This window comes from Coregonus clupeaformis, chromosome 13 (genome assembly GCF_020615455.1).
Source record: "Coregonus clupeaformis isolate EN_2021a chromosome 13, ASM2061545v1, whole genome shotgun sequence".
In the NCBI taxonomy this organism is placed as follows: domain Eukaryota; kingdom Metazoa; phylum Chordata; class Actinopteri; order Salmoniformes; family Salmonidae; genus Coregonus; species Coregonus clupeaformis.
Window position 1 is genome coordinate 34,172,879 of NC_059204.1, and position 14,646 is coordinate 34,187,524.

The 14,646-nt window shown below is 44.6% G+C and overlaps 2 protein-coding genes across 10 annotated transcripts in view; one reads left to right on the forward strand and one right to left on the reverse strand.

Moving 5' to 3' along the window:
• Positions 1-705: 705 nt before the first annotated feature.
• On the forward strand, positions 706-12,894 carry LOC121579289 (heterogeneous nuclear ribonucleoprotein L). 6 transcript variants are annotated; one of them, XM_041893756.1, is made up of 14 exons: positions 706-834; positions 1,716-1,834; positions 2,131-2,368; positions 2,913-2,998; positions 3,324-3,420; positions 3,533-3,605; positions 8,253-8,288; positions 8,595-8,663; positions 8,794-9,074; positions 11,232-11,353; positions 11,478-11,679; positions 11,831-11,888; positions 12,021-12,164; positions 12,506-12,894. In XM_041893756.1, exons 1-14 carry the CDS (start codon positions 754-756, stop codon positions 12,562-12,564), a joined length of 1,665 nt encoding a protein of 554 aa, XP_041749690.1. In that variant the 5' UTR covers positions 706-753; the 3' UTR covers positions 12,565-12,894. The 6 variants fall into 6 exon arrangements, with proteins under 6 accessions (XP_041749690.1, XP_041749691.1, XP_041749694.1 ...); XM_041893754.1 differs by having other exon boundaries at positions 707-834; positions 12,009-12,164; XM_041893759.1 differs by having other exon boundaries at positions 707-834; positions 12,021-12,116.
• Positions 12,770-14,646, reverse strand: part of LOC121579290 (cation channel sperm-associated protein subunit gamma-like) — a 32,488-nt gene continuing 30,611 nt past the window's right edge. For 2 of the 4 annotated variants that reach the window (XM_045224340.1, XM_041893761.2), the window contains 4 exons: positions 13,796-13,888; positions 13,584-13,683; positions 13,261-13,387; positions 12,770-13,034 (listed from right to left, as the gene is read on the reverse strand). In XM_045224340.1, coding sequence (XP_045080275.1) covers positions 12,943-13,034; positions 13,261-13,387; positions 13,584-13,683; positions 13,796-13,888 — 412 coding nt within the window. In that variant the 3' untranslated portion in view covers positions 12,770-12,942. Of the gene's footprint in view, positions 13,035-13,260; positions 13,388-13,583; positions 13,684-13,795; positions 13,889-14,646 lie in introns of those variants that run through there. The other 2 variants (XM_045224339.1, XM_045224341.1) reach the window with 2 other exon arrangements.

Consider the following 14,646-nt stretch of genomic DNA (forward strand, 5'->3'; position numbering starts at 1 on the left):
CCAATTAGGGAAGGGGTGGTGGGGTTGGAAAGTAATAAAGGGAAATATATATTTTTAAAGGATATGTATGTGTGTGTATATGTATTTATATGTATGTATGTATGTGGATATGTATATATTTGCGAGAGAAAAAAACATGGGGGATTGGAAGTGATGCAGACAATTACATTGATGGAAGTTACAATCTATCAGCAATATTAAAGCTGATCTATGTTTACCAATGTCTATGGAACGGTTATTTGTCTGGGTTAAAGGGGATGGGCAAAGGTTTATTATATATTTTTTATTTGTATTATTTTATTATTAAAAATGAACCTTTGCCCATCCCCTTTAACCCAGACAAATAACTGTACATTATAGCAGTAGACTTTAGCGATTGATTTGTAATCCTAAATATGTGATTGTTTTAGTGAGAAAAACGATTTGGTACTGGTAGCTGGGGATACTACAACAAGCACTAACGTTCCATAGACATTGGTAAACATAACTAATTTATTCATTCTATGATGTGATATAACATTTGCTAGCTACATTGAATCAAACATTTTTAATTTAAAAGAGACAATGTTTCTACCGTCCAATTATCACAAACACTAGGGGAGGGAAAACCTATCACTCTTGCACGATTGGTCTGTTGTGAAAGATGGAAGGATCACTCCCAATACTGTACGTGTGCTCGAGCTCCTTTGTGTTACGTTGTAGTTTTTCACTCGGCTTTACGATTTTCCATTTGAGGGTTTTGTCTGGGACAACATGGCTGCCGCAGCAGGTCGCTACTACAACGAGGGTGGCAGAGCAACGAAAAGACAGAAAACCGAAGACGGGATGACGACGGTAAGCATAGACTCCCTTCGTTGGGAAGGAAAGGTGCATGCATCAGTAAAACAAAAAATAGCCAGCGTTTTGGAACTTAAGAGTGTGCAAAACATGAACGCTGAACATGAGCTAGCCTAAATCAGGCGGAAGTAGTTAGCTACGGCACAGTAATTAGCTAGCTAGCTGAAGTAGCCTCAACACCCGTGTTTTTGCTAGTTTAACTATTGGTTATGTGTATTACTCCACACTTTTACCGTTCCACTGTAAGCTTGTATACAAACTCATAAACTGTAGTTAACATTGTTAGCTAGTTTGTTTTTGTTGTCGATGTGCGGCTAATGAAGCTAACTAGGTTTTTAGTTAGCTAACGTTAGCGTTGTATGATGAAGGTTAGGTTAGTCAGCAGGCTCACCATGAATAAAACCAAGCGGGGATACTTGGTGACCATTTTCATTAATTTAGTACACTTGTTTCCGAGTATTTTACAACACTGCAATGCATTTGGACAGAACCTTGTGATATCACCTGTTTGTGTGTGTAACGTTAGCTATCCAACGTTACCTGTTTAGGGCCTAAGTGGAATGCACGACAAGCGTTAGCCAGCTAACAATCCCCTGGCAGGCAGCCGTTCCACTCACTTATACACGGGCTTGCCTTTCCAGGAAGAACAGGCTTCATGCAAAGCCCCCCACCACTCTTTCATTTTGTTTATGATGTGTTGTTCATATCAACCACACGTTGTTTGCCAAGCCCGTCAGTGTTTACTTAGCAATGATTTTTTGGTACCCTGGGGTGGTGCCTGTTATTAATGGCGGGTTGGTTTTAATTGGTAGCACATACCCTGGGGATGTGTATATTACCATGGTTTTTATCTCTACTTTTTTTGTCTTGTTTGTAAGGAGGGCTATGATGACCCCCATAAAACGCTCCCTTCCCCGGTGGTCCACATCAGGGGCCTTGTTGATGGTATCATGGAGGCAGATCTAGTGGAAGCCCTGCAGGAGTTCGGGACAATCAGGTGACTGTCCTACACACTTGAACAATCCTTTTCTTGAACTGGATATATTTTAGATTTTGCACCATTCCAAATCCATTGGTGATGTATTTTGTTCCTGTAAGTTTGTCCCATAGGACGGCGCACAATTGGCCCAGCGTCGTCCGGGTTTGGCCGGTGTAGGCTGTCATTGTAAATAAGAATTTGTTCTTAACTAACTTGCCTAGTTAAATAAAGGTATAAAAAAAAAAAAAGAGGCTAAGTTCATCCCATTATCCTAATTGCAGTGCATTTTATTCAATCTTCCATTCTCTTCACAGTTATGTGGTCATGATGCCCAAGAAGCGCCAGGCCCTGGTGGAGTACGAGGACTTGAATGGATCCTGCAATGCTGTGACCTACGCAGCTGAGAACCAGGTCTACATCGCTGGGCACCCCTCCTTCATAAACTACTCCACCAGCCAGAAGATCTCCCGGCCCGGAGACCCAGACGACTCACGCAGCGTCAATAACGTGCTGCTGCTCACCATCATGAACCCTATCTACCCCATCACCTCGGTAACACACCCACCATTATACAAGGCAGCTGTTTCATTGCTATGACAAGGCACCATTGTTTGGCTCGCTGCAACACATTGTTAAAGGTCCAATTCAGCCGTTTTATCTCAATATCAAATAATTTCTGGGTAAGAATGAAGTACCTTACTGTGATTTTCTTTTTGGCCGTTTTTATTGAAAACAAAAATAGCTTCATAGCAAAGAGCAAATTCTCAAGCTAGAATTTTGCAAGGATTGTCTGGGAGTGGTCTGAGTGGGGAGGCGAAAACTAGATGTTATTGGCAGAGGGGTTTGGACTCGTTCTCATTAGTCTATTAACTAATTTACCGCCTGGTGATGTCACCAGGCAGGCCAAAATTCCATCCCACTAAAACAGGCTGACATTTTTGGTGGTCTTTTCAAACAGCTCTTACACTAAAATGGCATAATTTTCACAATTTCACAGTATTATTCCAACCTCTGTGTGAAAATGCATAAAACACAGGAAAATGAAGTTTGACTGCACTGGGCCTTCAATCAAACTATTTGGTTCTCTGCTCTGCAGGATGTGCTGTACACCGTCTGTAACAACTGTGGGCCTGTGCAAAGGATCGTCATCTTCAGGAAGAATGGAGTTCAGGCCATGGTGGAATATCCTTTGCTCAAAATCCCATATTGTTCAAAATGTCTTATCGAGCCTGGGATCTCACACAGGTTCACATTCACTGCAGTGCATGCCACACAATCTTACTTCACTCCACACTTGAAGCTTCTGTCAGCACCCCTTACACGTCGTTTATAGGTGATGGCTAGTAAATATTTGTTTATTTTGTAAATATTTGTGCTCGATATAGATCTAATTGTATAACAAGTGCTCTTAGTTTTTGTGAGCAGAGCTTTGAATGTCAAGATGAACATGGAATGTGTAATGTAGGCGAATGCTTTTATTACCCATAGTTTCCTTCACTTCCCATACATTTGACTCTGTGCAAAGTGCCCAGAGGGCGAAAGCCTCTCTAAATGGGGCAGACATCTACTCTGGCTGCTGCACACTGAAGATTGAGTACGCCAAGGTGAGTGGTTACATGCTTACGTCCATTTGCCCATCTAAACACCAGGGTCATTTCACTGAAGGAACACTGTGATGGGCAAAATAATCAAATGTTTGAATGTCCATCTTCACAGCCAACCCGCCTCAACGTGTTCAAGAATGACCAGGACACCTGGGACTACACAAACCCCAACCTGAGTGGCCAAGGTAAAACACACACAGCCCCTCATCCCTCCCCCTACCTTTCCCATCCTTCTGCTCTAATGGCACTATGTGGGATGGGGTAGGGTCCCAGGCCTCCGGCTGTAGTGCCTTTGAACACCCTGCTCCACGGTAACTTTGGCCACAACCACAACCAAAGTTGTTCAGAGGCACTATGTCTGTGACGCATCACCCCGTGTCCTCATGCTCTCTCTCAACACCACAGACGCGCAGTAAGGGCACGAGGAGTGACCTCGAGGGGCAGCCATTTTGCAGCACATGGTCCTGCACGTTGAATCGTCTACATCGCAGACCACTGCATGCATTCATGGGTAAACTGAGGAATGCCCCGTTTTGCCACAGTGAAGCACCCGGGGTCTCGTCACACAGATTTACATTCCCTGCAGTGCATGTCACAACCTCACTTCCACACATCAAGCACCTGTCAGCACCCAAGCACTGTGTTGCGCCCTAGGCGTCTCGCTTGGAATGCCCCTGCATCATTAATCTCAAACATATTGGAGATTTTGTTTGCAAAATACGGTTATGGTTGTTTCTTTCTTTTGCTTAGTCAATCACAGGTAAGGTCAGGTTTTGGTATTCAAGTCTGTTCCTTGGGGCTAAAGTGTCTGTAGCTTTTTGTTCTAGCCAGGGGGAGTTAGACAACCTCTGATCCTGTAGCTTTCATGGACCAGGTTTCCCTGCCATTGGGGGGGGAGGGATTAAGTGAAAGGGATAATCCACCCCAGAAATAAATCTCCTGTCAATTTGGTGAAATCCTATGTTCTATCAGAGGGTAAAATTAAAATGGTCCGTCTGTGAAATCAGAAAAATCATGTAGGAATGCGTCATAGCTACATGGTTCTCGTCACTGGAGATAGGGGATAACACACAATCACATTTCATAACGCTTTTAAAACCATTACCTGCATTCCAGATCGTCAAATCAGCCAGTCGATGGTATGGCCATACTTGTGTAGAACACATCATCCGTTTATATCGTCACATGGGAAAGGGCCGTTGTTGCCATAGCAACACACTCGCTCTGGGCAGAGAGGAACTGCAAGCTGAACCCGGTGAGAGACTCCTAAATTGATAGTGCGGTTTCTGCGATTCTACAGCAAGCTAGCTACTTCACATGCTGAAATTGACTTTGGTGTTATTGTGTGTAGCTACGTTTGCTAGTTAGCCAGCCAGTCAGCCCAGAGAGAGTTTTGTAGTCAGATTTCCACAACGATTTTCACGTTGCTAGCAACCTTGTTATGACAAAATGAAACATTTGTTCACAAAGATTTTTCGCATATTAGTGTTAACACTGTTAATCATAAGACTTAGTGGTTTGGGGTGGATTATCCCTTAATTTTATTTCATTAGGAACATCTATGGTAACATTGCAGAGACATTTGTTCAAGGAATCAATGGTATTTCTGGAACTTTCAAGAAGTCCAGTTTACAACCTGTCAATCGGTCAGTCGTTCACTCCATTTGCAGATGGCTGTTTTGAATCCAAGTAGGGTTTCTCGTGGCCTTCTGTCTCCTTTTGGAGATGCTGTGCTGCCATGACTGCGAAAATAAAATCATAGTATCCCAGTGATATATGATGCTTGGTCGATACTTTCATCTAACATTGCTCTCTTAGTTCAGCCTCTTAAAGTGCAGAATATTTGGAATCTAATGGGACACGGTGCAACAGCAGTATGTGATTTAACTTGCTTTTAGCCATATGCCCTGATCCCTTTTATGCAAAAGGAAACACATTTTTAGTTGGGGTGGTAGTCCATTTAATCACCCTGGTGAGCGGGGAGTGTTTGGTCGTTCAGATTCTCATATTTGAGCCACAATGAGTTTCTTAGTAGTTTCATGGCCACATCTTCATTTCAGACACTTGACACTCAGAGGTAACAGGTGAAAGAACGGCTGTCCCATGTGTTTAGACAGTCCCTGTTAATGTGCAGGTGTTAAGGTGTGGCTGGCTGCCCCGTGAGAAAGAGGTGCTCCTCATTGTGTCCTCACTGTGCACACTCATACAGACTCAATTACAGCTCTATGCAGACACATGCTGCTGCTAAAGACACAACAGCAGCCACCCACTGGCACTCCAAACCAACCAGCTCCTCAGTAAACATTGGGACACAATGGGGGCAGCAGACACTGGAATTCACACAACCCCAACTCTCAATACTTCCTACTCCCAATTTCCACCACCACTCCACTTCTGCAAGGAAAAAACATTTTACTCTTTATCCCACTGTTTGGGGAAAGTAGCCATCCTGTTTTGATCATGGTGAGGGCCTGAGACACTCCCAAGAGTCAATTGTGAGCAGACACCCAGCATTAACCACCCCCACAGACTGATCTGATAGATTGATAGCCATCCATCCTCTTACAAGTACAGCATATCTCATCTCCAGAATGCTGAAGATCTCACCTTTTGACACAGCACATTTTGTGTGATGGGGGCGGGAGTCTGGTGTGTGGCCGATAAGGCCACTCCTCCCAGCCCTCGGGATCTGACTGTCAGACACAACCACTTCAGCGAGCAACAGAGGAGTTTTCTAAACACACTCTAAAAGCCTGAGAAGGGAACAGATGACACTACATACTGAGACAATATACAGAGGCAGAGAGAGACCACTCTTTTCTCAAACTACCACTATGCCATCCCATCTCTTGACTTGGGTGTCTGGGCTTCCTTTTGCTATCACTCTCCCCTCTTGTGCTGAACAACACAACACACCACCGAGCTGAATACTCACGGCAATGACACACCAAGCTGAATCGCCATGACAACACACCACCACGCAGACAATGCCATTCCAGATGATTTTACTGCCAAGCACTAGATGCCTCTCATTTCGCCATGGGGGGACCACCTCTATGGTAAAAAAACAAGCAGCACACGTGTGGCCACTTACATGAGAAGACGCACCCCACAAACTCAAGGGGGACCACGAAGACACAAGCATCAAACACCCGCAAAGCATACAAGCACAGAGGCAGACTGATAGAAACTTCAGCATTTTCCCAAAGCTCTCTCTGCATTGATGGACTCAGGTGCTGTTTTTTTCCCCTTTACCTTCCCCTCCCATTTCCCCTCTTCTCCGTGCTGTTCTTGTGTTGATTCTACTACGTTGTTTTTTTCTTTCTGAACTGGCCCGTAAGTGATACCTCTAACACCTCCCGTGTGATGCAGGTTTGGCTCTGTGTGTCTGACGACAAGACACGCCTCAATCAAATGGTGCAAATGTCCTCCGGCTTTGCGGTCAAAGCACGGTAAGCTGGAAATTTGCCTCAAATGGCAACCCATAAAAAACAAAGTGACGGCAACTTGAAGCCAAGCATGGAAGATTGGTGGATGCTCTTTCTCTGGTGGTGGGGAAAGGTGGAAACAGTGAGTTGAAGCTGGAGTCACAGGTTTGGCGGGTAGGATCCTTGCTGAAGAGTGCCCCCTACCTGCCCTCTGCATCCTGTGTTCTCCGTGTCTGGTGCTGTAAGTACATGTAAAGAGACATGACTGACCTGGTGATAGAGAATGATTGTAATGTAAATTGTTTGTTGTGATTGACTTTGTCAACCCCATATGTGAATTGTTGACTTTTATCAAACTCATGCATCAAATTCCAGGTCTGGAATCTTCTGAGATTTCTGCTTGTGCTCTTTAATAATTATGTAGAAATGTGGTCTCACAGCAAAATTTTTGAAAATATCTAGTTTTCCACTGTTTGTGTAAGCTGATATAGTTTGTAATATCACAGTTCGCTGGACATTTTAGGAAAATTATTTGGTTGTTGGGTAGCTGTACATTATAGCTAGCCAATATAAGATACACTTGAGTGTAGAAAACATTAGGAACTCCTGCTCTTTCCATGACACTATCCAGGTGAACGCGATGATCCCTTATTGATGTCACCTGTTAAATCCACTTCAATCAGTTTAGACGAAGGGGAGGAGACAGGTTAAAGAGGGATTTTTAAGCCTTGAGACATGGATTGTGTGTGTGCCATTTAGAGGGTGAATGGGCAAGACAAAATTCACACTCCGTTTCCCATGTGTGTCAGGAATGGTCCACCACCCAAAGGACATCCATCCAACTTGACACAACTGTGGGAGTCAACATGGGCCAGCATCCCTGTGGAATGCGTGACACCTTGTAGAGTCCATGCCCTGACGAATTGAGGCTGTTCAACTCAATATTAGGAAGGTGTTCCTAATGTTTTGTAAACTCTGTATTCATTCACGCAAAAGAGGTCCAGCATTTCAGTCAATGGCAATATGAAATTCCAGGCCTGGTTTTTGTTTTTCTGTCAACTGTTCATTAGACTTTGTGGCCCATGGGTGGGGTACCATGCATTTGTTGTCAGACTAGGAAACTCAATTCATTGCTAGAATCAGTTGTTTTGATGTCTACATTTTAATAGCTCAATGAAGAGTAAAATATTTCTGAATTAAAAATGTATCTTAATTCATGTAGGCCGTTTTTGCCACGGGTTTGTGCTCTAGTCGGCTTTCTTAGATGGAACATCTTGCACAATATTCTTTTTTTTCTTCTACTAATAAATGTATTGAGACATTCTATTGGTTGAAGAATATTTGTTTAGAGTTTAAGTTTGTACATAATTTGTTTTGGTTTTGACTGTGTATGTACCTGCACAGATGCTGACGCTGAAGGCAATTGGAACAATTCACAAGGTGTGTGAGTTCGAATGTGAATGGTTAAGAGTATTAGTATGCGAGAGTATCCATTCCATTCGCTATGCTGCTGTTAAATCCTCCTACAAATCTCCAGTATGTTACATTTTATAGTTATGGTAACAGATAGCATGAGGGCCTGCATAAACCTTGATTTCCTTAACACGCTCAATATCTTTACCCAGCTTCTTGTGCATGTTAATCACAGCACTGTCCCATAGTTTGTAGATGTGCCCCTTTTGACACACTGATACACCGTCTTATCAGGAATCAGGGGCTCACTTTATTGCTGTTTCTTGCTCTCAGATCCCAATGCCAACCCCAACAAGCGTGTGAGACAGCCAGCTCTACTAGGAGACCATCCTCCAGAGTATGGTAAGTAGGCAGAGACGTTCTTTGTACTGTGAGCGTCACAGGTCAACTCTGTTGGAATGTCTAGAATGACTCCAGTAACAGTTTGACTCGGTTTGCCCAATCACCTCTGTTTATCCATTTCTTTCACAAGGCGGCCCAACCGGTGGGTATCACGGCTACCATGATGAAAGCGGCTACGGACCCCCTCCACACTATGAGGGTGGGCGCCGCATGGGGCCTCTGATGGGAGGGCGTGGCCGCGGACGTGGCGGCAGTTACGGGGGACCTGGGTATGGACATGGCCCACCTCCCCCTGGTGACTACAGCGCCCACGCTGACTCCCCTGTTGTCATGGTGTACGGCCTGGAGCCCGCGAAGATCAACGCCGACAAGGTCTTCAACGTCTTCTGTCTCTATGGCAACGTGGAGCGGGTGAGTTCAGACGGGAACGGTGCATTACTGAGGCATGGTTATAGACTGTTCAGGGTTATGTTCTTGCTGGGGGTATAGACTGGTGAAAACAAGGTTCTATGGTCAGGTTGGAGGTGGGTAGTAGCAGTGGTGGGAAAAAGTACTTAATTGTCGTACTTGAGTAAAAGATACCTTAATAGAAAATGACTTAAGTAGTATTTTACTGGGTGACTTTCACTTATGTAAAAGTATCTGGTTCTAAATGTATTTAAGTACAGCGGTGGAAAAAGTACTCAATTGCCATACTTGAGTAAAAGTAAAATACATCAAACTCCTTTATATTAAGCAAACCAGAAGGCGCGATTTTCTTGTTTTTATTTATTTACGGACAGACGGGCACACTCGGACATCAATTACAAACGCTGTATTTGTGTTTAGTCTGCCAGATCAGAGGCAGTAGGGATGACAACGACTTTTATACAGTGGGGAGAACAAGTATTTGATACACTGCCGATTTTGCAGGTTTTCCTACTTACAAAGCATGTAGAGGTCTGTACTTTTTATCATAGGTACATTTCAACTGTGAGAGACAGAATCTAAAACAAAAATCCAAAAAATCACATTGTATGATTTTAAAGTAATTAATTAGCATTTTATTGCATGACATAAGTATTTGATCACCTACCAACCAGTAAGAATTCCGGCTCTCACAGACCTGTTAGTTTTTCTTTAAGAAGCCCTCCTGTTCTCCACTCATTACCTGTTCTTAACTGCACCTGTTTGAACTCATTACCTGTATAAAATACACCTGTCCACACACTCAATCAAACAGACTCCAACCTCTCCACAATGGCCAAGACCAGAGAGCTGTGTAAGGACATCAGGGATAAAATTGTAGACCGGCACAAGGCTGGGATGGGCTACAGGACAATAGGCAAGCAGCTTGGTGAGAAGGCAACAACTGTTGGCGCAATTATTAGAAAATGGAAGAAGTTCAAGATGACGGTCAATCATCCTCGGTCTGGGGCTCCATGCAAGATCTCACCTCGTGGGACATTAATGATCATGAGGAAGGTGAGGGATCAGCCCAGAACTACACGGCAGGACCTGGTCAATGACCTGAAAAGAGCTGGGACCACATTCTCAAAGAAAACCATTAGTTACACACTACGCCGTCATGGATTAAAATCCTGCAGCGCACGCAAGTCCCCCTGCTCAAGCCAGCGCATGTCCAGGCCCGTCTGAAGTTTGCCAATGACCATCTGGATGATCCAGAGGAGGAATGGGAGAAGGTCATGTGGTCTGATGAGACAAAAATAGAGCTTTTTGGTCTAAACTCCACTCGCCGTGTTTGGAGGAAGAAGAAGGATGAGTACAACCCCAAGAACACCATCTCAACCGTGAAGCATGGAGGTGGAAACATCATTCTTTGGGGATGCTTTTCTGCAAAGGGGACAGGACGACTGCACCATATTGAGGGGGAGGATGGATGGGGCCATGTATCGCGAGATCTTGGCCAACAACCTCCTTCCCTCAGTAAGAGCATTGAAGATGGGTCGTGGCTGGGTCTTCCAGCATGACAACGACCCGAAACACACAGCCAGGGCAACTAAGGAGTGGCTCCGTAAGAAGCATCTCAAGGTCCTGGAGTGGCCTAGCCAGTCTCCAGACCTGAACCCAATAGAAAATCTTTGGAGGGAGCTGAAAGTCCGTATTGCCCAGCGACAGCCCCGAAACCTGAAGGATCTGGAGAAGGTCTGTATGGAGGAGTGGGCCAATATCCCTGCTGCAGTGTGTGCAAACCTGGTCAAGACCTACAGGAAACGTATGATCTCTGTAATTGCAAACAAAGGTTTCTGTACCAAATATTAAGTTCTGCTTTTCTGATGTATCTAATACTTATGTCATGCAATAAAATGCAAATTAATTACTTAAAAATCATACATAATCTCCCCACTGTAGGTGCGTGAATTGGACCATATTGCTGTCCTGCCTGAGCATTCGAAATGTGATGGGTACTTTTGGGTGTCCGGGAAAATGTATTGGAGAAAATCAAATTTTCTTTAGGAATGTAGTGGAGTAAAAGTCAAATACCCCCAAAAAAGTAGTACTTTAAAGTATTTTTACACCACTGGATAGTAGGATAGGGTTTCTGAGCTCTGTCCCCTCTGTCCTCAGGTGAAGTTCATGAAGAGTAAGCCAGGGGCGGCCATGGTGGAGATGGGCGACTGCTACGCTGTGGACCGTGCCATCAGCCACCTCAACAACAACTTCCTGTTTGAACAGAAGCTCAACGTCTGGTCAGTGCTGCTTTTAAACTCCGCATACACATTGATGTCCATAGAAACTGAGTAGTAACACATCGATACAACAGGTTTGTAGTGTTGATGTACAGGCTCAATGTTGTCCATCCTCCGTCCACAGTGTGTCCAAGCAGCAGGCCATCATGCCAGGTCAGTCCTACGAGCTGGAGGATGGCTCCAGCAGCTTCAAGGACTTCCACGGCTCCCGCAACAACCGCTTCACCTCCCCGGAGCAGGCGGCCAAGAACCGCATTCAGCACCCCAGCAACGTCCTACACTTCTTCAACGGGCAGCCCGACATCTCCGTGGAGGTCTTCAACGGGGTAAGACAACTGGAGAGGATTGGGGGCTGGAAGCTTTGGATTGGGCTGTTGGTTCTCTTGGAGGGTTGAACTTTACAAGTTTGGCTTACCTAGTTTGTGTGTGCGTGGAAAATTAATTTCTCATTAACAAACCCATTATCTATCCTTTCAGGTCTGTGAGGAACTTGGTGTTAAGAACCCATCTAACATCAAACTCTTCACCGGAAAGAGTGAGTAATATGAACTTTATTTGCATGAATCATGTTGCATCTGGTCTTTACATTGGAGCGAGTTCCCATTGGTTAGGGGTTGCAGTGTCAATAAATTGGAATGTGTCTCTCTCGCCTCGGGTGGCGCGACAGGTGAGCGGAGCTCATCCGGGCTGCTGGAGTGGGAATCTATAAACGACGCCATGGAGGCTCTGGCCATGATGAACCACTACCAGATGAAGAACCCCAGTAAGTACTCAGACTGCGATAACAACACCACAGCTAATGATACCAACGGTGAGCAAATACACAGTAACTAGTCTGTCATTCAGGAGTGATTTTCCCAAAAACATGAAGATTATCTTTAGCACTAAGATCAGTCCGGGATTCATTCGAAGGCGCTGCACTACCCTACCGACAATTAGCCTTTTTTATAGTCAATTTATCAAACGTTCACGGAGATCGCATTCATGGTAAACACTGTGGATGTTGGCTCAAGTGTAAATGGCGGAACAATGATCTTAATTCTAAATATTCTTTGTTTTTGGGAATCCACCCCAGACTAGTTAATGAGAATGTATTATTCCGGCCCGACAACATCTCTCCACAGTTGGCTAACCTTCCCCCCTTTCTTCCAGGTGGTCCATACCCCTACACACTGAAGCTGTGTTTCTCAACCGCGCAGCATGCCAACTAGAACGAACCCTGACCCACCCTGTTACCCACCCCCACCCTGTTACCCACCCCCACTTAACTGTAATGCTGTGTCCATGCATAGTGTATATTGCAGTCACGTCTTCACTCCAGGTCCCCTGTATGACCCAATGAATCGTAAACAAAATGTATGAGATTGACAAGCTTTTTCCTTTAACTTAAGTGATAATATTGAGGGCAAGATTTTGTACCAGAGTGTGTATCGTTTTATTTTTATTTTTTTAAATTTCTATTTGTTCTGATTTGTTCAGTACATTAGACTTCAGAAGGAAGAACCTCTCCTATTCTGAAACAAATTAAAATTCCATGTTAACACTGCCTCTTTTTTTATAAAGTGAATGGTGAACTATGATATATTCTTTCAATTAGTAGAGGTTAGACTTAAGCCCTGCCTGGAATCCCTGGATCTGTGAACTCCATCCCCTATACTAGGTGCCAGGGAGACGTTGGATTCTGAAACACAGATGCCACCCTCTTCAGTACATAGCATCAGATCTAAAACCATGAACAATGTCAGAATACATACAGTACACTCTTAAAGTCACATCCGAACAGAACGTAAGCGGTTGATTCGTAATCCCATTCACAAGGAGCATGCACTGTATCGACTGATTGCAGTCATCCACTAATCACTGAATATACAGGTCATTCTCAAAGATAATGTTTTGGGGTGGTTTACCGTGCTCTGCATGGCTCTTGTGCTTGGTGGCCTGGTAGGCTGCCTTTAACAGGTTCTTCAAGCCTGGACCACAGCAGTTATAAACAATGAAGCAAACAAGGATTCCTACGATGGTGGCCAGGGTCATCTGGAGGAAGAAAGACATGTCAACCAAATGTAATATTTGACAACAGTGTAGAGTCAGGTTTTGTGATTCTATTTGAGTCCAGGGCAGCATCCCAAATTGCACCCTATTCCCTATTTAGTGCACTACTTCTGACCAGAGCAAGCCGTTTCCAATATAGGGAATAGGGTACCATATGGGACGCATCCAGGGAACACACCAGCATGTAGAAAAGGCCTCTGCTGGGGTCCAATGGGAATCCATGCACGTGGAGTATAAACCGCAACGCATAGTCACAGTACGTACTCAAATCTATACCCCTAAAGAGGAACACAAGGCACTGTCCAGTTAACATGCAATCAGACCTTTTTTGTGCGCACACATTGACACAGACCCTATACGCAGATGTAATGCTGAACTTTTGAGCCGTACTTGTTTGAGACTTCGACGACAAAGTAATAGTCTGGTGCTTCCAGGCTCTGAGCGGCCATGTTGCCACAGGGAGAGTTCCCCTGACACATCCACCTGCACCGCAACGCACATCAACAAGTAGACCTGTCAGTGATCAGTATGTAGCCTGGTCCCATATCTGATTGTGCTGTATAGCCAACTCACATTTCACTGCACCTATCCAGAGTATGTGACTATATAAAGTGCATTCGGAAAGTATTCAGACCCCTTGACTTTTTCCACATTTTGTTACGTTACAGCCTTATTCTAAAATTGATTAAATAAAAAATGTCCCTCAATCTACACACTACCATCCCTACAGTGAAGAATGGTGGTGGCAGCATCATGCTGTGGGGATCCTAGTCAGGATCGAGGGAAAGATGAAAGGAGCAAAGTACAGAGAGATCTTTGATGAAAACCTGCTCCAGGGCGCTCAGGACCTCAGACTGGGGCGAGGGTTCACTTCCAACAGGACAACGACCCTAAGCACACAGCCAAGACAACGCAGGAGTGGCTTCGGGACAAGTCTCTGAATGTCCTTGAGTGGCCCAGCCAGAGCCCGGACTTGAACCCGATCGAACATCTCTGGAGACACCTGAAAATAACTGTGCAGCGACGCTCCGCATCCAACCCGACAGAGCTTGAGAGGATCTGCAAAGAAGAATTGGAGAAACTCCCCAAATACAGGTCTGCCAAGCTTGTAGCGTCATACCCAAGAAGATTTGAGGCTATAATCCTGCCAAAGGTGCTTCAACAAAGTACTGAGCAAAGGGTCTGAATACTTACAGTACCAGTCAAAAGTTTGGACACACCTACCCATTCAAGGGTTTTTC